The 27,536-nt window shown below is 34.2% G+C and overlaps 1 protein-coding gene across 5 annotated transcripts in view; it reads left to right on the forward strand.

The window, feature by feature from the left end:
* The first annotated feature begins 310 nt into the window (after positions 1-310).
* The window catches only part of LOC106881319 (etoposide-induced protein 2.4 homolog), a 34,995-nt gene continuing 7,769 nt past the window's right edge, over positions 311-27,536 (forward strand). Inside the window, exons 1-8 of one of the 5 annotated variants that reach the window (XM_089351809.1) lie at positions 9,646-10,010; positions 10,299-10,433; positions 18,808-19,054; positions 19,815-19,875; positions 21,514-21,580; positions 22,272-22,396; positions 22,864-22,980; positions 26,521-26,632. In XM_089351809.1, coding sequence (XP_089207935.1) covers positions 18,912-19,054; positions 19,815-19,875; positions 21,514-21,580; positions 22,272-22,396; positions 22,864-22,980; positions 26,521-26,632 — 625 coding nt within the window. In that variant the 5' untranslated portion in view covers positions 9,646-10,010; positions 10,299-10,433; positions 18,808-18,911. Of the gene's footprint in view, positions 453-9,643; positions 10,011-10,298; positions 11,091-18,807; positions 19,055-19,814; positions 19,876-21,513; positions 21,581-22,271; positions 22,397-22,863; positions 22,981-26,520; positions 26,633-27,536 lie in introns of those variants that run through there. The other 4 variants (XM_089351808.1, XM_089351810.1, XM_089351811.1 and 1 more) reach the window with 4 other exon arrangements.

The raw sequence follows: 27,536 nt of genomic DNA on the forward strand, positions 1-27,536 counted from the left end.
ATCAACTGGTACTTATTTTTTTTTTATCGATCTCGGAAGGATGAAAAGCAAAGTCAGCCTTGGCGGTAATTGAACTCGAAACGTAAAGATGGATGAAATGCCGCTAAATGCCGTTTTGCCCGGCACGTTAACGATACCGCCAACTCGCCGCCTCAGTACACATACACACACACACACACACACACACACACAATATAATGATCGATGCTGTGGGTTGATGAAGTGATTGATTGCGGTGAGGATTTTCACAAGGGAGATAACTCCAAATGACGTCTCTTGCAAAAGTCCAGATGAGTAAACCAGCGCAATCACAGTGTTTAGTCGTTTAACGTTGGTAAGGTGCGCTGTGTTCTTTTCGCACTTTCCATCCCATATTAGTATACTTATATATATTAAAAAATAAAAATAAAAAAGCATGTGCTTATCGAGAACCTTTCCCATAAGGGAGTCAGGTAATTATGTTTTTCTATCATTCTCAGCAATCAGTCTAAAAACAACATATCTGTATAATATATCTAAATGTATATATATTTTTCTTTCTGTTCGTCATACATATGTATTTGTTTCTGATAACTTATGTAACATTAGAAAAACCTCTCGTAATAGTGTTTTTATTAGCTTGTATCACGTTTATCATCATATTGTTTATATGAGGAAAGCTTTCTCGTTTTTGCTTTATAGACAAAGAAAATAACAAAGCTTTCTTTTAAAATGTTTTGTTATCGTTCAGATTATACTGTACACAATTTATTAATACAGTGTATATTATATGTCGTGACATGTTACATTCTATATAATAACAGTTATCTCACCTCACTATGTCGCTTTAAAAATACAAAAAATAGTGTTCTTTAATACACAGGATGGAGGGGAAAACACGTATACCTACATATATATCACGTATATTCTATATATATTTTCGCTTGTGTAATGTATGTGTTATGTATGTTTAAGTGTTATAGGTGTGTGTGTGAAGAGAAATAATAGCATCAGAAAGTAACTCAGTCTACAGTTCTAAATGGTTAACTCACTAATATAGAATCACAATGGCATACGTAATAAACAACATTTCTTAGAATCATAAATTAAACTACTTATTTCCTCAATAACTCCACGACCAGAAACCCATCTAGATATCCATGACTTCACCTTTTACACTTAAAACTCTAAAACCAGAGATGGTAGCATATTGATTGGTATAAATAATGAAAATATCAAAATTACACATGAGCAATCCAGTAAGAAGAATGTAATTATATATGAGAGTTTTGCTTGATCATCATCTGGCACCCTGAGTCCTTTTAACAGAGTTATGTTGCAAACATTCAGGCTAAGTTTCTGGTTTGAGGATATCTCCCTCTGTCCCTCCCACAAGTCTTGGAGGTCCTGTAATGGGTAACAGGCGCTGCCTTTCCTTCTGTCCAAAAGATAAAAGAAAAAATAAAAACACTGACAGACAACACCTTGAGATCACATGGGATCTCACTAAGTGGATTGAAGCTCTAGTTATTAGTGTCACTGTTAACGGGGAAAAGCTGGTACTGAAGTTGGTGCCAAGATAAACATCTCAGACAGGAACTTCCTATTGATCATAAAGAATCATATTAAAACTGGTAGATGACCAACTCCTGTCAAACCATCCAACCCATGTCAGCATGGACAACAGATGTTAAATGATGATGATGAAGTATAAAAAACACAGACTGTTTAACACCTTACAATTTGACCCTTACCCCTAGATAATAAAGATGAAATGGAAGTACCAAATATCATCATCATCATTCAGTGTCCATTTTCCATGCTGGCATGGGTTGGACAGCTTGACAGAAACTGGCAAAGCCAGGGTCGGACCAGGCTCCATTGTCTGTTTTGGCTTGGTTTCTGCAGCTGCTTGCTCTTCCTAATGCCAACAACTTTACTAAGTGTACTGGGTGCTTTTTATGTGGCATCAGCACCCACACCAATGCTTTTTACATGACACCTTGGTTTTAGGATATCAATTCTGTTGTGGTGGGCAGGTCTTCTTGAGTACAACAGTGTGTCACATATCTCAGTCCTCCGTCATCTCCTTATAACAATTTATATATTAAAATAAAAATACTAATGATCTTAACAAATAATCTCCAACTTTAAAAGGCCAGCCCTAAACCCCTATACAAATATATAACATGGAAAAGAGGATCTTTTAGATAGCTACAACAATGATAGTCCTAAAGAAATAGCCAACACATCTATTGAAACCTTTGCATTAGCAGAAAACTGAACCATTAGCTAAATGTAGGAGTTTGCCATTATTAAGGTTTACTAAGCTGGTGTATTGACAGCATCATTAGCAAGTTGGACAAAATGCATTTCTTATATATGTTCATTGAGGGGATGTGATATGTTGAGTCATTAACCCAACGTTTTTATTCCATAACTAATATTTTACTCGTGTCTGAATTGTTCTGAGCACTTCTCTTTGCAGCCCTGTATAAAATCTATTAGTTTCCTAATAAGAAACTATTAATATTACGTATATATATATATATGTACACATATGTGTGTGTGTGTTTTTATTCCATAACTAATATTTTACTCTTGTCTGAATTGTTCTGAGCACTTCTCTTTGCAGCCCTGTATAAAATCTATTAGTTTCCTAATAAGAAACTATTAATATTATGTATATATGTATATATATATATATATATATATATATATATATACATATGTGTGTGTGTGTGTGTGTCTTCGTGTTTGCCTCCCACCACTGTTTGACGGCTGGTGATGGTTTGTGTACATCCCTGTAACTTAACACTTCAGCATCAGAGACCAATAGAATAAGTCTTGGGGTCAGTTTGTTTGACTAAAGCGTTTCAAGGCAGTGTCCTAGCATAACTGCAGTTCAGTGACTGGAACACGTAAAAAAGGATAAAAGATACCTTTAGACCATGATATAGTTGTGAATCCCAAATCCTAACAATAGTATGATGACTGAGAGAAATTTGGAACAAAAAGATCATTATAGATGTAATAGTTTAGATTTTGTAAAAATTCTTGACACTATCCTTTAATAACTATATAGTCAAATGTAAGCAATATAGAATTAACATTAAGACTCCAGAATGCATGAAAGCCTGATTAAATGACAGAGTGCTACAAGTAGTAGTAATCAACTGTATCATAGGAATATCACAGTGTTTTGTGTTAGGACTCTTACTATTCCTGCCATTCATAAATGATATGTCTTGAGTCATCATTTCCTCCTCACAGAGATGATTCCCTGATGTACAAATCCACTAACACCAACATAGAATCCCATTGCCTCTAAAAGGACCTGTCATTGGAAGTGCAGGCTAATATCTATCTATCTGTTTGTCTGTCTGTCTATCTATCTATCTATCTATCTATCTATCTATCTATCTATCTATCTATTATATATATATATATATATATATATATATATATATATATATATATATATATATATCCCTCTCTCTCTTTCGGAGAGGCACAAGCACATACTCAGACATATACACATGCGGCAGTAACTTCCACCGACCAAATTCAATCACAAAGCTTCGGTCGGCCCAGGGCTATAGCAGAAGACACTTGCCCAAGGTGCCACGCGGTGGGACTGAACCCGAAAGTATGTAGCTGGAAAGCAAGCTTCCTAACCACACACCCATGCCCGTGCCTACATAGTAAATGGGTAGTGGTGTCAGCTTCCAAGAGCATGTGCATGCTTGTCAACTCAATAATAAGCATCAAAACAGTACCTTCACTTACAACCCTTGGCTTATTCATGAATTCAACAATATTACACACAATTAAATTATGAAGTAGTCACATGTTCTCCCAGAAAAAAAGAACATAACTAAAACCAACTACAAAACCATTAATAGACCATTGTAGAATATGCTAGTCCTATCACAAGCCTAGATGCAAACACATTAAAGAAGGTTGAAGAACTTACAGTCATGGGAGTCAGAAAACATAATGAAGACTTCATTTCTATGGACATAATTTTTCAGAATACACTGATTGTGGACCATGAAAAATGGAAGCACAACATAGAAGCATAATACTAGAACAGGAATATTAAGGAGCAGAATAAACATTGACATCAAAAAACATTTATGCTTTAACCATAAGCTTCATAGAGTTTATAGCAACACTTACAACCAAATACTAACTTAAAGCATCATATAAACCATACAATGAAATCACTGATTAAAAGTAGTATGCAAATGTAACAAGCATGGACTCAGATTTTGTCAAAGTACAGCCTACAACCCCTCACACAAAGACTAAGAAGTTAAACTGAATAGTGAACAGAAGGTGCAAATACAATAGTAAGATATTCTGAAGCTTTAAGATCTATAACTTAGATTGGTTTCAGCTATTATCGGCTCAAGCCATGACTAACTCAATAGCACCACCTGGAAAAATTTTTTAATTAATTATTCCGGGACACCATGGACCACTCAAACAAAGAGTTGTTATTGGCTGAGATGTATGGAGGCATAGGTGCTTTATCCGGTATTTCCTGGAAGAATTTGTCCATGTACCGTTTGAAATTTGTGGGGTCTTCTACTTTAATTTCTTTCGGGATAACATTGGAAAGAGCAGGACCATTTGCAGTGAAGAAATTATGTTGCAAATTATGGGATGTGATCTCAACCTTCGTAGGGGGTGCATTGCATGGGGGCCTAGTCTTAGGTGAATTGTAAACATAATACTGATACCATTTGGATAATATTGGTGGATATGTGTTAATTGCTATACTTATAAATCATTTATCATCCACTTTTCCATGCTTGCATGTGTTAGACGAAATTTGTTGAAGCAGATTCTGGTCATCAACCCTCACCTGTTTCCAAGCAAAGTAATATTCCCCAAGCCAAACATGTTTTCCATGGAAGACAGGAAACTAGCAACATTGTATGTATGACCATGTTGTTCATTTACAAGCATTTCATAAATACCCAAGGGATGATTTTAGATATTGTAGGGAAATGGAAAAATTTTTTATGAAAAAAATTTACATCAAAGTTAAGCATGTAAAATCTTCATTGAAACAAGAAAAATTTTATTAAAAAACAGTCTCCAGAAAAACCGTTGTTATTGCTGTTATATAAAACGAATTACAGATAAAAAAAAGAAAGTTTTTAAACAATCATCTCACACACATACACATTCTCACCCATGCAGAATAAGGAACAGATACAAATCAGAAAAGGAGGAAGAAATCATGAAAATCCCATATTTTGAACAGAAATCAGTCAACCGTTTAGTCACTCCCCCAAATAAAAACCAACAAACAGCTGACCTTGCTTTATACACTGAAATCAATAAGCATTTGACCCTTTTAAAAGCTTATCTCTCCTTTGTTTAACAAACAAACAGGATACACACAAACAAACTGGCAGTCAACCTCTTAGCTGGACATTCACAAACATTCCTTATTCAATCCACTCAGATTCTTGTATACAAATCTTAAAATATTTAATTCCTCTGGCATTTTTTTTCAACAAAAGGCTGACATTTTTCACACATTTATATTAAGTGAAAGTACTCAATAACCTGCAACCTGTGAAAATTTTCTTAAAGAAATAAAAGAACTTAGAATATAAGAAATAGTGTTTCTTCAACTTTTGTTGACTACTTTCTTCTCTTATTAATATAGGAGTGGCTGTGTGGTAAATAGCTTGCTTACCAACCACATGGTTCCAGGTTCAGTTCTACTGCATGGCACCTTGGGCAAGTGTCTTCTACTATAGCTTTGGGCCGACCAAAGCCTTGTGTGTGGATTTGGTAGACAGAAACTGAAAGAAGCCTGTTGTGTATGTATATATATGTATATATATATATATATATATATATATATATATATATATATGTATATATATGTTTGTGTGTCTGTGTTTCTTCTCCCCCACAACATTGCTTGACAACCGATGCTGGTGTGTTTACGTCTCTGTAACTTAGCAGTTCGACAAAAGAGCCTGATAGAATATGTACTAGGCTTACAAAAAATAAGTCCTGGGTGTCAATTTGCTCGACTAAAGGCGGTGCTCCAGCATGGCCACAGTCAAATGACTGAAAGAAATAAAAGATTATATATATATATATACACACACATATATCTTTTAATCTTTTTTCAGTCATTTGACTGCGGCCATGCTGGGGCACCACCTTGAAGGGCTTTAGTTGATCAAATTGACTCCATGACTTTTTTTTACAAAAGCCTGGTACTCATTCCATCAGTCCTTTTAAGCTGAACCACTGTTACAGGGATGTAAACACACCAACACCAGTTGTCAACCAGTGGTGGGGACAAGCAGAGGCACAAAGATACACATAGATATATACATAAATATGTATGTTAACAATAAGTTTATATATATATCATCATCGTCATTTAACGTCTGCTTTCCATGCTGGTATGGGTTTGAAGGTTTGACTGAGGACTACAAGCTGCATCAGGCTCCAGTCTGATCTGGCAATGTTTCTACAGCTGGATGCCCTTCCTAACGCCAACCACTCTGAGAGTGTAGTGGGTGCTTTTTATGCGCCACTGGCATGGGGGCCAGTTAGTTGCCACTGGCATCAACCACATTTGTATGGTGCTTTTTGCCTGCCACCAGCATGGGAGCCAGTCCGGCGGCACTGGTATCAACCACTCACGAATGTGTGCCTGTCAGGCAGTACTGACATTGGCCATGACAGCGATTTTACTTGACTCAATAGGTCTTCTTAAGCACAGCACATTGCATGACGATTGAAGGGAACTCTTTAAATGGGCTGATTATGCGACACTGGCATAGGCCATAGCTACAATCCCACTTAGCTTGCCGATGTATATATATATATATATATATATATATATATATATATATATATATATATGGATGTTAAATGATGATGATGATGACATGACAGGCTTTTTTCAGTTTCCATCTACCAAATCCATTCACAAGGCTTTGGTTAACCTGAGGCTATAGAAGACACTTGCCCAAGGTACCACATGGTGGGACTGAACCCGGAACCAAGTGGTTGGGAAGCAAGCTTCTTGCCATACCTGCACCTCATAATATCGTGATCACCAACTAACACCTCTTTTTTCATTTTCTCTTCCTTTTGACCATTCTCCTCATTTTAACATACACATCTTTTCTCTTTTCTCTCCTTTTCTCTTTTCTCTATCTACTTAATACTATCACTACATTCTCAAAATTTCATTCCCACCGCAAGACCCCTTTGAATGAACAGCACATGGAATCTATGTCTCCACATTTTCCATTTGTAATGACAAAATATGAACTCCTATCAGAATTTACATACCTTGGACAAGAAGCATTTCTACCCATTCTACACACCACTTTCCTTGGATAATGGAACTGCAACTATAACATCCTACATATATTTTTCATTCTCTTATTTCCCTTTATACTTCCTATTTCCATCCTTTTCCAAAATAACTCCTTATATTGAACTCTACTATTTTCTTCTATTTAACCATCCCATATCGTCTCTGATGAAGGGATATCCCTAATATCCCAGAAACAGCTGTAACACTAAATTTCCCTTTATAAATGTCTTGAAAGTCCACACAGCCTTGGCTTTGTTGTTTCATTTTATTCAACATTATACATGTATCTATTACACTCTCGGAGTGGTTGGCGTTAGGAAGGGCATCTAGTGTTGAAGAAAGCTTGCCAAGCAGACACTGGGGTGTAATGCAGTCCTGGGATTGGTCAGGTCCTGTTTAGTCATCCAACTCATGCCAGCATGGAAGATGGATCTTAAATGATGATGATAATGTGTGTATGTATACATGTATATATTTATGTGAATGTATATATGTGTGCGTATTTATATATATATATATATATATATATATATATATATATATATATATATATTATATATATATATATATATATATATATATATATAGGGAAAAGAACCAAGGTTCATGAACTCATCGATGAAAATCCACAGTGAAACTTGATTTAATTTTAATTTTTAATAAATTGATTTTAATTGAGTTTTTACCTGTAATTTTGGATTTTATCCCTAATATATATATATATATATTAATATATACACACACAATAGAACCCCTGTTTACGAACGCCTCTGATCACGAATAAATCATGCTTTATCTCTCTCTCTCTCTCTCTCTCTCTCTCTCTCTATATATATATATATATATATATATAAGCACGATTTATTCGCGATCAGAGTTGTTCGAAAACAGAGGTACTACTTATATATATATATATATATATATATATATATATATATATATATATATATATAAACAAATAGTAAATGAGTATATGCATATATACGTACAGGTATGTGCGTACCGACATCCACCTGTATGTATAGGTGCATACCTGGGTACAGGACATTGCAAACAAAACGTAGACGAGAAAACACACAAGCCACATAGAGAACATTCTACTTCATCAGCTAACCCCGTTTTAACACCGGCGTTTCGAAGAGCTGGGCAGGACGCATCGTTAAAACGGCTCTTCCCATGGACCGCAAATTAAATTTGTATACACAAATTAAATCTTGCAATGGAGGAATGTAGTGGCAGACAAAAAACAAGACAGGAAAACAAACAGAAAAGGCTTTACGGCCAGACGAAAGAAAATAGAGAGAATTAAATTAATGGTTATTTATTAATTACAATATATATATATATATATATATACGTGTATATTTATATATATATATATACGTGTATATTTATATATATAAATATACGTGTATATTTATATATATATATATATATATATATATAAATATACGTGTATATTTTTATATATATATATATATATATATATAAATATAGTGTATATTTATATATATATATATATATATATATATACGTGTATATTTATATATATATATATATACGTGTATATTTATATATATATATATACGTGTATATATATATATATACGTGTATATTTATATATATATACGTGTATATTTATATATATATATATATTTATATATATACGTGTATATTTATATATATATATATACGTGTATATTTATATATATATATATACGTGTATATTTATATATATATATATACGTGTATATTTATATATATATATATACGTGTATATTTATATATATATATACGTGTATATTTATATATATATATACGTGTATATTTATATATATATATATACGTGTATATTTATATATATAAATATACGTGTATATTTATATATATAAATATACGTGTATATTTTTATATATAAATATACGTGTATATTTTTATATATAAATATACGTGTATATTTTTATATATAAATATACGTGTATATTTTTATATATAAATATACGTGTATATTTTTATATATAAATATACGTGTATATTTTTATATATAAATATACGTGTATATTTATACATATAAATATACGTGTATATTTATACATATAAATATACGTGTATATTTATACATATAAATATACGTGTATATTTATACATATAAATATACGTGTATATTTATACATATAAATATACGTGTATATTTATACATATATATATATATATATATATATATATATATATATAAACATACGTGTATATTTATATGCATATGTTCACACACACACACACACACACATTTATATGTGTGGTAAAGGCCGAAAGAAGCCAGACATTCTGTGGTACATCAAAATTGTTCGGTACTACTTCACTTGAAGTAACGATAAAGTCGAAATCGTTGTGTGCTCTAGCTGACTGTTGCTACAAACTATGAAATACACCCCACACACACGTGTATATATACATTTGCAGTTACTCGGGACCAGTAAACCTCTAAAGACTGTTGAACTTATCTGGAGTACTTTTCATAGTAATCTGTTTAGCCAAAGCTACGCGGAGGTTCGAAGTTTATTTTGCCAAGGTCTATTTGATCCTCTGTCTGTTACTCTCTTTATATAGAATGTGTTTGTGTTTACAAACTAAGCGGGGAAAATACGCAATATACGAGGTAGAGGTTATTTATTTTTAATTCCTTAATACATTTTGTACCTGACAATAACTACTAAAATAAGATGTCAGGTAACTGGCACTCTTTTGAAAAATGAGACATGTTTCTTCGTTGTAGGTGTTAGGGGAAAATTGTCCCCTAATTAAATTATAATACAAAAATCGTAATAAAAATTACAACAGTTGTGCGTATTGTTCGATAAACTTATCCATGGTCATATCATTTATTCAGAATTTTCATGCAATAAATACCCCACTAAGAACTGTATAAAACCTTTTTAATTTACAGTATTACTGGATTTAAATAATTGTTCATTTCGACATTGATGTAGTTCAACGAGTCAAATTCAGATAAAGCGACCCAAGAGTGAAAATAATCATTTGAGTACGATAGATTCTTACGATTTATCCTTAATATTTAATGGTTAGTAACAAAATATATATTCTCATAACGCATCCATAATTTTTCATGGTTAATAACAAAACATATAAAAATATTTTTTTTCTTAAATAGCTCCTGACAAGCTAAATGTCATCGACATCATTAGAATACTCCGAATTTGTTGATCACGAGGAAAATTTCGTAAACCCTGAGAATGTGAGAGAAACAATAATAAAAAAAAGTTTAGAACATGAATACACAAATACGGAACGAAGGAGTTTTTCTCTTTTTTACCTGGTATTCGTAATGACCACGAAGGTCACTGTAAAGTTTGTAAAAAAAGTGACAAAGAAAAACAGAACAAAACTTAATCGTGCCGTATATGTGCACTAATGCTATGCTTAATCATTTATTATCTGTTTACTAACATTGTGATAGTTTACAATTTTTTTTTCTTGTGATCAACGATCTAGGAGCACAGTCCGAAGTCCATGGCATGAAACTTGACGTAAGCGCATAAAAACAACTGCCTTTCATATTTTTATCATGGAATGAAGTCCAACTTATTAAGGCCATCGTTAGCTTTAAAAAGCAACAACACACTTTCAAAAATATGTTTCTTGTTTCTAATTATTGTTTCGCAAGTTCGCTAGCTCACCAGATATACTTTTATTTCCAGCTGTTATTTGTAATGTACAAGTTTGTATTTCTTTAGTGTTATGAATCGTAATATTTGTTGCTTTTGTTGATATAGTACCTGTTTTTCATTGATGCTACTGGTTATTGCCCTCCACCATCACGAGTTTGTTCCCTCATAACTTTGTTAGTGCATGTTTTGTTTTTTTCATGGAATGTTGCAGATACATTTCCGAAAGTATAGATAACGATTATATTGATATTTTTTCTCTATATTATTATTATTATTATTATTATGAAAGAAAAGGTATTTGATACCTTTTTAACTTTTCAGTGACTTGATCATGATTTTTTTTTTTTATAACTTACTGGGTCTAGAGGTAAGGGTAGTTCTCGTATCCTTTGAAGAACCTCTGAGACCGATGACACTAATACCATTAATGTTCCATTGATTCTGTTGCAAATCGATGACTGCAGGAAATACACGAGCAGGGAGGAGATTCCAGAGTACTATCAGCAGGTTTGGGCAAACTGGTTAATACAGAGCTTGGAGAAAAAGGGTTAAATACAACTAGGGTGATGAATAGTTGAAAGTGTCTTTGTAGAGAAGGTACAAGGAACAGAGGTTATTATTGTGGTGGTAGAATAGGTAAAGAGAGGAAACAGCATACTTGTGGTTCAAAGTCTGAAATGGGTGATTTTATGGCAATCAATTGAATGGCCCTTTTCTCAGTGCAATCCATGATGTCTGTGTGTGTAGCAACAGCACTGTTCCAGATGTGGGCACTCTACCTCATTGTGGGCCTTGACTTTTGTAGAGTACCAGTAATTGCTGGGGGATGTAATGTTCTCTGACCTTGAAGAGAATAACCAGTCTTTGGGATGTAGTCCTTGTTATGTTAAGGATGTACTTTCACTAGGAGGGATGTGGTTCTTGTTATGTTAAGGGTGTGTTTTCACTAGGAGGGATGTGGTTCTTGTTATGTTAAGGATGTGTTTTCACTAGGAGGGATGTGGTTCTTGTTATGTTAAGGATGTGTTTTCACTAGGAGGGATGTGGTTCTTGTTATGTTAAGGATGTGCTTTCACTAGGAGGGATGTGGTTCTTGTTATGTTAAGGATGTGCTTTCACTAGGAGGGATGTGGTTCTTGTTATGTTAAGGATGTGCTTTCACTAGGAGGGATGTGGTTCTTGTTATGTTAAGGATGTTTTCACTAGGAGGGATGTGGTTCTTGTTATGTTAAGGATGTGTTTTCACTAGGAGAGGTCCTCAGTGATAGTGAAGCCTAGAATTTGGAGTAGCTGTGAGGGACTGAGCTGAGTTTTTTTCATGCTAGGTGTTCTCCTGATTTTTGGATTCTTTTGTTCCTACTGGAATATGCTTTCAAAGACTGATGTGTGGATGCTACATTGTTGGGAAAGGTCTGGGAAGAAAGAGGAGTCACTTCATCTGCATAGAAGTGGACGTTTATCGTCGTCATCTTTATCATCTAAATATTCATTTTTCCATACTTGCATGGGTTGGATGGAGTTTATTGAGGTAGATTTTTTACGGCTGGGTGACCTTCTTTCTGCCAACCTCACCTGTTTCCAAGCAAGGTAATATTTCCCCATGGCCAGACATGATCTCCCAGAATATTGGAAATGAATGACATTCATTTACACAATCACATGATGTCATGACAAAGAGATACCAACACTTACACATAAGTATATAATGGGCTTCTTTCAGTTTCCATCTACCAAATCCACTCACAAGGTTTTGGTCAGCACGGGACAATAGTAGACGATACTTGCCCAAGGTATCACACCATGGAACCAAACCACATGGCTGGATGAGAAGTAAACTTCTTAACTGCATAGCCATATGTCTTTGGGTATGTTGAAGTGCAGGTATCTTAATTTATTTGTTACAGTTATTACACAGGGCTAACTAATCAACTTGTTATTTTTATAATTTTGTTTAGGAGACCTGGTCTTCTTTCTGTCTATTCTTCTCCTAGAATTTAAAGTCATTGAGATAAAAATATCTTTCCTCATGTCATGGGGGTATATTTTCTTTATTGATGTATTTTTATTGCTCTGATTCTGCTATATTCTACATGTGGACAACAGGAAATCTGGCTCTCTAACCAACATTAAACTGGGCCCATTACTCAGAAATTGAAGGCATCAATAATAATAATTTGGTTACTTTGGGCATTAGAACTCTTCTAGTGTAGGAGACTATATAGCCAACATTCAGCTTGATCAATGTAACAACTAAATTTACCTCAACAAATTCTCACCATCTTGAAAACTGGGAACATGTTTTAAGTTGTGAATGGCTACAGCTAGAAATTTGATTGAAATATTCTTACTAAATGCCTTATAATCTCAGAGACAGAACTCTCACCTATATATTATTGACAACCTTCTTGTCAATAACATATAGTGGAGATGTTAACCAGTTCATTACTGTTATCTGTTTCCTGGTTATTTTTCAACAATTTGTTCGTTTCTGTAAAATTGACGTCTTCATTGTCATAATTTGATAAATAGATTTCCTAATCTAAAAAACTACATTCACAAACTGTGCCATCACTATCTCATATTATTAATAGTTGTTAAGTCATATAAAGACCAAAGAAAATACAGGAACACTGCACTCTGAGCCTGGTCACTTCAGGTTGCACAGTGAATTTTGAAATTACAGGCATTTAGTCTACGTAAAAAAAACAGCTTCAAATTAGAAAGCATTTTTAACAGAATTTATTTGTGAATAATGCTTTCCAAATTTTGGTAACATGAAAAAAAGAACAAAAACAAAAATATGTCTGTGCATGTGGATGAGTACACATACATGCATTCATTGATTATTTTGTCCAAATTATGGATTTCTGACTGTCGATTGTTTTCAGTATTACAAATAAGTTTGAAAGCCACTAAACTGTGAGTATCAACATCATCATCATCATTTAACGTCCACTTTCCATGCTAGCATGGGTTGGACGATTTGACTGAGGACTGGTGAAACCGGATGGCAACACCAGCCTCCAATCTGATTTGGCAGAGTTTCTACAGCTGGATGCCCTTCCTAATGCCATCATTTTGTAATTTGCCGAAAACAGGATACTGTGTTCTTTTGACCAGTCTCTTACAGAAATCAAAATCTATTTCTGAGTAATGATATTTGTACATTTGCTATTAATTCCAAACTAGAGTACTTGTGGAAATATCACAGTTAATTTGAAAATTTATATGATTGTTGAAATTTTATAGGAACTAGGAAAATACATGAATTCTACTAGAATGGCCTGTAGATAACAACACACATCTCCAAAATCTTTTCTTTTATTTGAAAAATGGAATTTTTTCTGAATTATTATGTTATCATTTCATTAACTTCACCTGACATGTTTCGCTTAACTCCTCTGCATTGCTTAAGGATTTTTGCAAACATCTTTTATATTTAAAAATTTATGTTTTCCTGAAATATTTGATCTTGTCATGGTGTCAAGTCCACAGGGGTAGTGCTGAAGGTGCAGTCTTAGGAGAGAACATTTTTTTAAAGCTAGACTCATTGTACACTCATCATTTCTACAGTGAGAATTGTTATCTATTTTAATCTTTGTCAAATAGTGAACTCACTTTAAAAAGAGCTACATATAGTCATCTGTGAGAAAATACTCTTGAGCTTCTCTTTACCGTTCTATTGTGATGATGTTACTGAAACTTTTGAAGATGTGGTCAGAATAATGTATATAACAAAAAAATAATACCTACAATAAATTCATTAATTTTAATTAAGAAGCAATATTGAAGATATTATTTATCTGTAGTATTATTCTGCTACATTACAAGTACATTAGTAATACTTTAATAAATCATAATACACAGTACTGCTGTAGGGTACACGTGTGGCTGTGCAGTTAATAAGTTCACTTCCCACCCATGTGGTTTTGGGTTCAGTCCCTCTGCATGGCACCTAGGGCAAATGTCTTTTGTTATAGTGTCACGTTGACTACAACCTTGAGATTGGATTTGGTAGAAAGAAGCCCATTGTGCCTATGTGTATGTATGTGTGTATGTTTGTATATGTGCCTATGTATATGTGTATGTTTGTATCTCCTCATCTAGACATTGCACAATAGTTGTAAATGAGTGTCATGGTCATACAACTGATGCGATTTGTATGTAGTCTTCCATGAAAACTTGTCACACAGCATAAACCCACACACCACAAATTCCAGAACATGTTTCCCCCCCAAAAAAACAACACACATACACCATCAAAAAACGAAAAACATACATACACACCGCTAAAAATACACACACACATGCACAGACAAAACAAACACACATACACACTGAATCCCTTAACACATTTAAAACCACAATTAAATATCTAAACACCCACTACCAATCAACAAATAAGGATCTGTCACACACGCAAAGCAGTCCCCCAAAAATCAAAAACACACACACCACAATATACAAAGCATATTTCCAATAAACAAAAACAACACACAGGAGCACACACACACACAGCTGATCAATACTACTGCTCACATTCCCTCAATAGAAAAAAAGATAAGAAAAATACTTTGACAACATATCCCAAACATACACATACACACACAGCAAAACAAATGGCAAATAATTCCACCTTAATTCTCTGAATAACCATTCTTAAAAAACATTCAACCATTTTCTTTCAGTAGAAAAAGAAAAACAGAAAAATGTTTTTGACTATAGATTCCAAGTACACATGCGCACGCACACACACACACATACACAGCTGGCTAAACCATGAATAAAAAGCTTCCAGTTCAATTCAAAAGACTTCCTGAAACTTGAACTTTTGAACTCCACCCCAAACCAACATAAACAAAATATTTACAAGAGAATGACTAAAGCAAAATTTCATTAAGAACTCAAATATGGGTACAAACTGTTAATCACCACCAAAAAATGTTTTTTCTCTCTGACTCCCCACCAAATTCTTTCTAATATTTCTAATAGAAAAATTAATAAGTAAAAGCACAATAAATAAGTATAATATAATACAAAGTAAATATCATAACTTAGCAGTTTAGCAAACAAGGTTGGTAGAATAAGTAACAGGCTTAAATAAACGGGTCTCCTGCCATAACCTCATGCTGACCAATGCCTTATGAGTGGAACTGGTAGACTGAAACAGTAGAAAGCTTACTGTGTAATATCACACATGCACACACATACCTGTGTATGTATCATCATCATTGTTTAACGTCCCCTTTCCATGCTAGCATGGATCGGACGATTTGACTGAGGACTGGCGAACCAGATGGCTGCATCAGGCTGTATCATCATTATCATCACCCACTTAAACAAGGATATTTTGTTAGAACAAACTATACTATGGTAGTTACAATGAGAGAAACTCTCATATTAGCTTTTGGTGCAAAATGTTCACTTCTTTATGTCACTAATAGGGAGATATATAATATATATCTCCCTTCTGGCTGTTTAATATCACATACACATTCACACATCTATCTATCCATACACACACACACACATATATCATATGTTTGTATGTGTGTATATATATTATCACCATTTTAATGTCCCCTTTACCATGTTTGCAAGGGTAATCAAAATTAATCAACGCAAATTTCCTACAGCATGGTGCCCTTCCTGTTGCCAATCCTCACTTGTTTTCAAGTAAGGTAATATTTTCCTTATTCCTTTGAACACAAGCAGCTCAATGGCCGGACATGTTTTCACAGAAGATTGCAAACAAACGACACCGCTTATATAACAGTGACATTCATTTACAACCAATGCATAAACAATTCTCTGATGCTTTGAGCGTAGAATGATTTTTAGTAAGTTTTTCGTTTAACCCCTGATAAAAAGTACTCCAGCTGTTACTGTGAGAAATTAGTACTTTTGCCAGTAAATGTGCTGTACAGGTAAAGAGAAAATTTACCAGTCATTTGACTCATAGGTGTTGCACTATATTAACTTGGCTATAAACAATAAGTTTTATCGAGGGAGATTTACTGCCAGTCTGACTACTGCAGCTTAAGCTTTTACATATATTAATGATGTAATACAAATGACAAATGATTTGAGCACAAAGAAGGTAAAGAAGGAGTCTGGTGGAAGTGGGTGGGAAGCAGAGAATTTGACAGGTAACTTTGCAATACAAACAAAGTAAACTGACTTCAAACAGGAATCAAAACCCCAAATGTTGAGAGAATAAATACATTATTAATTAAAAAAGAAATTAAAAAAAATGAAAATATTGCTGGCAACAAATCAATATTTACATCATCAAGTATAGAAGTGTGAGCAATAAGAGAGATGTGTAATTGTTCTATCGCTGCCCACAACAGCTTTGGTAGCTGCAGCAGTTTTTCACTCATGAAATTCTGAAGCTATTTAGCTGACATTTTAGTAATGGAAAAAATCTTGCTTGTATGTCAGTCGTTCTTTTATTTTTTTTTTACTTGTTTCAGACATTTGATTGTGGCCATGCTGGAGCATTGCCTTGAAGGGTTTTAGTTGAACGAATCGACCCCCAGGACTTATTTTGAAAGCCTAGTACTTATTCCACCAGTCTCTGTTGCCAGAGCACTAAATTACTGGGATGTAAACACACCATCACCAGTAGTTAAGCAGTGATGGAGGGGACAAACACACACACACACACACACACACACATATATACATATATATATATATATATATATATATATACATATATATATATATATATCATAAATATAAGGGATTAGCAATTGAGTTGCTTCTCCAACATACTGAAAATTTAGAAATAGCAGTCAAAGAACTACTGATTCCAAACTACAAATTTTTCTCTAAAACGGATGTTCTATGTGTGCCATAAATATCGCCATCCGTTTTAGAGAAAAATTTGTAGTTTGGAATCAGTAGTTCTTTGACTGCTATTTCTAAATTTTCAGTATGTTGGAGAAGCAACTCAATTGCTAATCCCTTATATTTATGATGATAAATGGTCTTACCGATAAAGGTTTTTTTCATACTGAACTACTTGGCAAAATTGTTAATTATTAATTCTATTATTAATTGACAATTCCCTGCCCTCATTTCTTGTATATATATATATATATATATATATATATATATATATATATATATATATATATATAAATAAATATATATATATATATTATATATATATATATATATATATATATATATATATATATATATATAAATTAAAAACGTAAAATTAAAACAGAACACAAAGGATTCCGCGGTACACGTGTTTCAAGCTTTATACACAAACAGTCGTTGCATCATTATACTTGAAACACATGTACCGCGGAATCCTTTGTGTTCTGTTTTTTAATTTTACGTTTTTAATTTATTCTTTCACCCCGGCCACTATATGGCATATACAGGTACTTGCAATTATCAAGTATTACCTCTAAAATTTGCTTTACATATATATCTATATATATATGACCGGCTTTTTTCAGTTTCTGTCTACAAAATCCACTAACAAGGCTTTGGTTTGCCTGAGGCTACAGTAGAAGACACTTGGCCAGGGTGCCATGCATTGGGACTGAACCCAGGACCATATGGTTAGGAAGCAAACTTCCTACTGCACAGCCACATTTTTTTTTTAATTTCAGGAGTTAGGACTCTCTCTTCATTATATTATTTATTTGCTAATTGTATTGATATGTCCTGTTTATTTAATTTTAACAGCAAATCTTTCTGGGCATCTTTGTCAGTATATGTTTTCTCATTCTCTTCTTTCAGCCAAAGATGATGAATTGCCTCAGAACCAGCTGTAATTATATTTTATTTTAAAACACTCAATGATAATCATTTCATCAGTTTGATGGGTTTATAGTTAATCAGTGATGATGCCACCCAACTCCCTCCAGGTGATATTTGGTGGTGCTCTCCAAGGCATCTGTGATTCACTCAGGGGTACCATAAAATTTTACAAGATTTGTGTAGAATCTTCTCAGAAAGAGAAAGAGAAGAAGAAAAAGAAAAACACGTAAGTTTTTCTCATTGAATTATTATTATTATTATTATTATTATTATTATTGATGTAAAAATGCATTTTTGTTTTTATTTATTTGTTTTATTAAATTCTTCATTATTTTGAAAACTGATTAAAGAAAGGTGATGCATTTCAACTGAAAGGACGTGTGAAATATTCCAGTAATTAGATAGGTACAGGCATTACTTCCCAACCATATGGTCTGTGGTTCAGTCCTACAATGTGGCACCTTGGGCAAATGCTGTCTACTATAGCCCTGTGAGTGGATTTTGTAGACAAACTGAAAGAAACCCATCGTATGTATATATATATATATATATATATATATATTTATATTATTTATATATATACGTATGTATATCATCATTTAACGTCCATTTTCCATGCTGGCATAGATTGGACAGTTTGACAAGAGCTGACTAGGCAGAAGACCACCCAGTTTCACTGTCTGTTTTGGCAGGGTTTTACAGCTGGATACCCTTCCTAACACCAACCACCTTACAGAGTGGGTTGAGTGCTTTTTATGTGGAACACACCTACACACAATGTATATGCGTGTTTGTGTGTTACTGTCTCCTTGCTTGGGAGTTGGTGAGGAGAAAGGCATTTGATTGTAGAAAATCCACCTCAACAAATTCCATCTGATCTGTGCAAGCATGGAAAAGTGAATTTTAACCCTTTGGCATTCAGATTACTCTGTCAAATGTATTATTAAACTTCAGTGTTTTTCTCTTTCTCTCTTTTGTCACTGTAGAGAACCTTCTTTGATGAAGAACATTTTAACTTGCTGCTTCTGGAATGGAGGTGTCTTTCTGGTATATATCTTTTGCCTTATATTATTATCTCTCTCTTTTCATCATTTTCTTTTTTTCATGCTACTATTGATTAAGTAAGTTTTTAACATGTGTCTGATTCCTATATCATCTTAACATAAGTGCTCTTAACTAAAGATCTGCTTCAATTCTTTCCTTGTTTCTCTGGTCCACCTCTTCCTCATGTAATCTCTTGAAATACTTTGTACATTTTTATATATAAATGCATTTGGTACATTAAAAACTTCGGTGCACATCCTGTTTTACATTGTCAGTTATACCAATGGAACTGGCAGAAACATTAGCACGCTGGGCGAAATGCTTAGCAGTATTTCGTTTGCCGTTATGTTCTGAGTTCAAATTCCGCCGAGGTCGACTTTGCCTTTTATCCTTTCGGGGTTGATAAATTAAGTACCAGTTACGCACTGGGGTCGATGTAATCAACTTAATCCCTTTGTCTGTCCTTGTTTGTCCCCTCTATGTTTAGCCCCTCATGAGCAATAAAGAAATAAGAATTCTTATACACCCCTTTTTCTGCAATCAAATCTTTTGACTTTGTTGACCTTGAGCTGTTTATGAGCACCTTATTCTTAAATCAAGTTTATCTTCTGATATGTTTTGAGTCCTATTCTTGGTGTTTTGTTGTGTTGATGCCCCCAAGCGAAGAAGTAGGCTCGACCAAGACATATAGATAGAGGTAGTCTGACCGTGGTAGGTGTTGACTGGCAGCGGACTGACAGTTGAGTAGCTGACGAGGAACAGTCGAGTAAAGATCATCCGAAGGTGCTAGATAGCAGTACCTTGAGACATAACATGTTTAAAATTTTTTTTTTGTGACTTCTGATTTGGTCCTGCATTGAGAACCACCTTGTCTGCTTACAAAAACATCTGCTCTCAAACTTACTTTGAATTGGCTTCATGGAGAAATGGAAAAATGTTGATGCCTGTTCTCAAAAATAACACTTGTGATTCAATTCAGTACATCTAAATCCATGTCAATTTTATCTTGATTGACTGAGAATCAGGACTTCAAAAAGCCATCCTCAAGCTTTGCTCTTTTGAGGACAAGTTGACTTTATATATCCCTTCTTGAAAAACAAGTACATTAGCAATTATAAGGTAAACTGGCTGTAAAACAATGTCTCATTAATTTGTAACCTTCTAATCCATGCTAACATAGAGAAGCAGATGCAAAATGAAAGAAGGAATGAAGATAAATAAGAGTAAAAACCTATTCTAGAATGAGAATCAATGTTATATTTTGTTCATGGAACAATGCCTGCTATAACTATCCTAATAATGTCTTTGACTCTAAATTAGAGATTATATTTATTGTTTTTATTTTCAACTAGAATTGCAATGTAATGTGTGTGTGTGTGTGTATTACTACTTCTGTGGCTGTGTAAAAATTGCATTCATTTGTATCCTACATGTTATCATTATTAATATTTTGTGATTGTTAAAAAATTTATCTTTTCATGTTTTAAAATTAAGAGCTGGTGGGTAGGGTTCCATGCTTAGTTCACAATTGTTAGCTATCTCACCTCTATGAACATATGTCTGATAAACTTGTATGTTTATATGTATATAATATATATTACTTTCTCATTGTATTTAGCACATTTCTTTTTTCTTTTCAAGGCCAGTATATTAGGTTTTAATTACATTCTGCTCCCTATTGTGCAAAACGTAATCCAGTTTATATTTGGTAAGTTTTATTATTTCATCAATGCCAATTTGATTTTAGATTTAAAGTCAAACATTCTACACACTACCCACCCTTGCTTATTCACCTAAAAATTCCAGACACTTGTTACAGTGGAGAAATGGATTATAACTGATAAGGAAAGTATAACAGTTTAAGGTGTAAAGTTCAAATGAAAATAATGTCTAAATCAGTCAATACACTTCATGTAGATAAACTGTTATATATATTTTTTTTCTTCATTGAGGAGAAAGGGAAGAACCCATGGAATTTTAAAGTGATGCTTGAAGGCATCTTTTGCTTTCTCATCTCATATTCCATACCTTTCTTTGTGAATGTTTCCCAGTTGACAATGATGTGTGATTTCCACAAGTGATGGTGGAAGACCAACATTGTGATTATTGGTTTTTATAAAGACCTCTTCAAAATGTCAGAGTCCATAGACGGTATTTCCTACTCCTGTGAACTTTATAATCTGCTATTCTCCATTCAATACTTACTTTTCCGCAAAAAACTATTTTCCTGTCATTTACCACCAGAACACTCGTCCTTTCAATCACCCTTTTCCCTAAAAATGTCTTCCTATGTAATAACTAAATTATCCTATCTAATGTTGATATTCAACATATATAGGGCCTATGAAGTCATATGTTGTTTTATTGTTCTTCATTGGATACTTTAATGATTTTTGCAGGTGAAACAGTATACGATGGAGTAGTTTGGCTGTGGATCTACCAAATTCTTTCATGGACATTTAATACTCTTTGGGTTCTTCCTTTGTTTGTTGTCAGTAAAATAGTAAACTGCTTTTGGTTTCAGGTTGGTATATTTATTCTTCATTGTCTTTGAATATCCTGCCACTTTAATAGACTTTGCATTTTTATATCCATCTTTATTATAAATCAGTTGGTAGGATTTGATTGAAGGGAATTGGATAGGTTATTTTAGCAATATCTGAAATTGTAAAGTATCCTATCTCAGTTTGATGTTTGTGATGATAAGTAGCTTACTCTGCTGTGCTAAGTGGCTGGTGAATTATATGTAAATCAAGTGGAGATTAAATTGTATAGTTAAGACATCATTCATCTTCTGTAAAAACATGCCTGGTCATGGGAAAATATTACCTTGCTTGGAAACAAATGAGGTTTGGTGACAGGTAGTGCATCTGGCTGTAGAAAATCTGCCTTGACAGAATTCCATATGATCCATGCAAGTATAGAAAGGTGGATGTTAAATGATTATGATGATGATGATTATAAAACAAAATGCTATTTACTTCCTCATAGGACATTGCTGACCAAGCCTACAAGACCACACGTGGACGACCTCGGGCTTTACCATTCAGTACCATGGTAGCTGATACATGCTTCAGTGTTTTACTTCATCTAATATTCCTGATACAGGTAATTATAACAAATATTAATCTAGCAGAGGTTCAACTTTCTTATATATTTTTTTGTGAAAAGGTCCTGCTTAGAATATTTATTTTAATCTAAAATTCTGAATGTCTAAGGTATAAACTACTAATGTAAAGCAAATAGGCAATTATCAGAACTGTTTAGCTTTGCACACTTGGTACATCAAGAATGTCTCTTATCACCATTCCCTAGGTTTTGGTTATTGAGGTGTTACTACAGAAGTTAGCTTGTGTCGATGAACAACCCATTGAAGTTGGGATACAAGAGCTGTTGTGTCCCAGCTGACTTCATATCAAATGTTACAGAAATTTATATGTAATTCTTTATTGCCCGCAAGGGGCTAAACATAGAGGGGACAAACAAGGACAGACAAAGGGACTAAGTCGATTACATCAACCCCAGTGTGTAACTGGTACTTATTTAAATGACCCCGAAAGGATGAAAGGCAAAGTTAACGTCAGCGGAATTTGAACTCAGAATGTAGTGGCAGACGAAATACTGTTAAGCACTTCACCCGGCATGCTAACGATTCTACCAGCTCACTGCCTTATTTATATGATACAGAAATTTATATGATCCATACCAATACTGGAGGAATATAAACTGATTAATGGTGCACAGATTAATGATGATATATTGTTGGTCTTCTGGTTCAGTGCCTGGAGAGGCAAGTCTTGTTAGCCAGTGTTTGTTGCTGGAACAGTGGTCTGATTAGAATGCTCAGTGTTTGGTTCAGCCTCTAAGTGGTTAGGTACTGGGACAAGGTCATTACCAGGGTAGCTAATCTCATGGGTTGTAAAACAAAGGCTTCACTGATTGTGTCATTTCCTTGCAGTCCACAGCAAAAGCATATTCAGAATTTTCAACACGTCATGACATGCTGTATGATATTGTATACAAAAATGGCTCATTCAAACCATGTCATTTGTTTCCATTTCACCACATAACTATGCCCAGGCTGCATCTTGTTTAAAAGATTGCAAGATTATTACTTTGTTTGGAAACAAGCGAGTTGCAGGGAGTGGCGGGGGTGGTGGAGGAGGAAAAGAATCTGCTCCAAAATATTCTGTTTGACCCATGCAAACATGAAAAACCTTAAAATGATGGTGATGATGATAAATATATCCTTTTCATTCTGTAGATTCTATAACTTCCCTACAAACAAGTCGCATTGTGAATATTTTCGTAGTCATTATAATTTCCTATGTCACTTTTACAATAGTATTTTGAGAGATAGATAAAAACTATTTAGTAATTGTTATAGATTCTAATGTTTATTCTATTGGTACTTAGATTTGTTATGACTTGTTTTGACAATCTAACTGTAGCTCCTTAGTATTTTCCTATACTCTTTTTACTCTTTTACTTGTTTCAGTCATTTGACTGAGGCCATGCTGGAGCACCGCATTTAGTTGAAAAAATCGACCCCAGGACTTATTCTTTGTAAGCCTAGTACTTATTCTATCAGTCTTATTTGCCGACCGCTAAATTACGGGGATGTGAACACACCAGCATCGATTGTCAAGCGATGTTGGGGGACAAACACAGACATACAAACATATACACACACACATATATATATACATATATACGATGGGCTTCTTTCAGTTTCCATCTATCAAATCCACTCACAAGGCTTTGGTCGGCCCGAAGCTATAGTAGAAGACACTTGCCCAAGATGCCACGCAGTGGGACTGAACCCGGAACCATGTGGTTGGTAAGCAAGCTACTTACCACGCAGCCACTCCTGCGCCTATCCTAATTTTAATTTATGAATAAGTTGGCTAGCTGTCTAGACTGTTAATATCATTTCTATTTCTCCTCTAATTGCCTTGTAAGTTCCAATTTTGGGTTCAGAGATGAAGCCATATTGAATATATTAAAAGATGTAGGGAGAAGAAGGTTGAAGGGATTCAAATAGTAGGTAAATTAACAAGCTAGTTATTTAGGGGAAGGTGCAGAGTGCTCGGGAGAAAAGGTATATTTTTTGCAGGTGTAAAATAACAGGATGTATTCTAGTGAAACATCACTCTCCCTTGGCCCTTATTTTTGGCATTGTTTGTTAATCTGGCCATCTAGCCATGACATATCATGATATAACTATCTATGAGATATGCATGCAATCTCTGAACAACTACCAAAACATTATGTAACAAGGGACAAATAGTTTGCTATTATTATTATTATTATATGATTATAAAGGTGGTGAGCTGGCAGAATCGTTAGCATGCTGGACAAAATATTTAGTGTTTTTCCTGTCGCTATGTTCTGAGTTCAAATTCTGCTGAGGTCAACTTTTCCTTTCATCCTTTCGGGGTTGATAAATTAAGTACCAGTGAAACATTGGGGTTGATGTAATCAACTAGTCCCCTCCCACCACAAAATCTCAGGCCTTGTATCTATAGTAAAAAGGATTATTATTTATGATTATATTTTTGAGCAAGCTTAATATTTATAGTAAATTTACCATTTTTGGTTGGAAAGGAGGGGTGAATGACTTCAAATAGCAGATAAATTAAGATGCTAGTTAGTTTGGGGATAGTGCAGTTAAATGGCAAAGTAGACGCTCTTTTATTGGCTTGTGATTTTAGTTGCCATGTAGCTTAAAGAGATTTGTTAGTCAAATGTTCAGAAGGAACTCACATGGCCGATACATCATATATAACATACTTTGCTTCATGTAACACCTTGGGCAAGTGTCTTCTACTACAGCCTCTGGCCAACCAGAGCTTTGTAAGTGGATTTAATGGAAACTGAAAGAATGCCTGTCATACATATATATATATATATAAACTCGTTATTAAATTGCCAAAAAATACACTAGTGATTAACATATACACATATGGAAACTGAAAGAAGCCTGTCATATATATATATACACATATATGTGTGTCTGTGTTTATGTCCCCGTAACTTAGCAGTTCAGCAAAAGAGACAGGTAAGTACCAGGCTTGAAAAAATAAGTCCTGGGGTTGAAGGTGGTATCCCTGTATGGTCACAGGGTAATAACTGAAACAAGTCCCACCCATGCCAGCTTGGAAGGCGGACATTAAACAACGACAATGGTGGCGGTGGCATCATCGTCATAGTAGTAGTAGTAGTAGTAGTAGTAGTAGTAGCAGCAGTAGCAGCAGCAGCAGCAGTAGTAGTAGTAGTAGCAGTAGTAGCAGCAGCAGCAGTAGTAGTAGTAGTAGTAGTAGTAGTAGTAGTAGTAGTAGTAGTAGTAGTAGTAGTAGTAGTAAAAGAATAAAGGAATATTTCACAACTCTGTTATACAGTATTTGGAAATGTGGAGTACAGTGTGGCAAAGAGACAGTATTTCTTCCAGTTAAAATGATGGTGGCACACTCTGAATAAACATCTCTACAATACTGATATTCAAAGATAGCATTAGAAGTCAACATTGATCGTCACTCATAACTTAATTTTGTCCATTTTATCTGAGACCTGGCTTATTGGGATCCAGTTTAATGAGAGTTCACTGCACACACCCTATTGAGAATTTTACCAACCTTTCTCTTCCAGAGTATGTTGGCAAGTTTGATCCCAATTCAGGGAATTGGAACATTTATTGGTCTTCTACATATGTCTCTGCTATCTTCGTCCTACGCTTTTGAATACAGATGGTTTAATATGGGTAAGTATTGATCTGTTTATCATTTTTATTGTAAATGCTGCTTCATATTGATGTATAGGCGCCATTTTTCATCGCCAGTAACGATTCAGTAAAGAAATCGTTGCTCGTGTCCATGAGTTGAGTGGTGACAAGCAAACAAACCAGCAGAGAGTGTGGCTCGTTAATTTTTGTTGTTGTCACCTAAAGCATACGGAACCCATGCAACATACTTCTGAACCTTTCTCATCGAGTGAAGATGCTTCTCTATATCAGTGTGGGTGCATTCCATTTTCTCTGCCAGTTCCCTTGTCGTTTGATGAGAATTTTTGTGCAAAAGTTGGTTTAATCACTCTTCATTGAACTCAGCTGGATGGCCAGAATGAGATGCGTCTTTGAGGTCAAAATTTCCATTTCTGAACTTGGCATACCAATCATGAGTGGTTCTTTCAACTATGGCACCTTCTCCATACACAGCACAAATGCCGGGAGCAGCTTTTGCGGTCTTAGAACCTTGATTAAAAGCAAAAAGAAGGAGGTGTTGAAAGTGCTCGTTTTTCTTAACTTGACATTCCATTTTAATGGCATGAAAATAAACAAAAATAAACTAAAATTAACTAGGAAAAAAAAACAAAATAAATTCCCAAATGATTCAAAAATAGAATTCTCGAAAAAATAGATTCCAAAATTTAAAAACGCAATAAATTCCAAAATTTAAAAAAAACGGCACGAACTTAGTTGCCAACCCAATATCTTTATATCAAAATGGCTGCAAAGTCAATTGCCAACTTGATAATTGCAACCAAAAGTAGGAGTGATGTGTATTGATTTCTTGGTTGACTTAGTCAGCAGTATCATGTGTAGCTGTAACTAGATTTGGTTGTCTATGTAATGAGTAAGCCAGCTCCTTAATGTCTTAGTTATGGTG

This window comes from Octopus bimaculoides, chromosome 5 (assembly GCF_046866305.1).
Source record: "Octopus bimaculoides isolate indiv1 chromosome 5, ASM4686630v1, whole genome shotgun sequence".
Taxonomy (NCBI): Eukaryota; Metazoa; Mollusca; class Cephalopoda; order Octopoda; family Octopodidae; genus Octopus; species Octopus bimaculoides.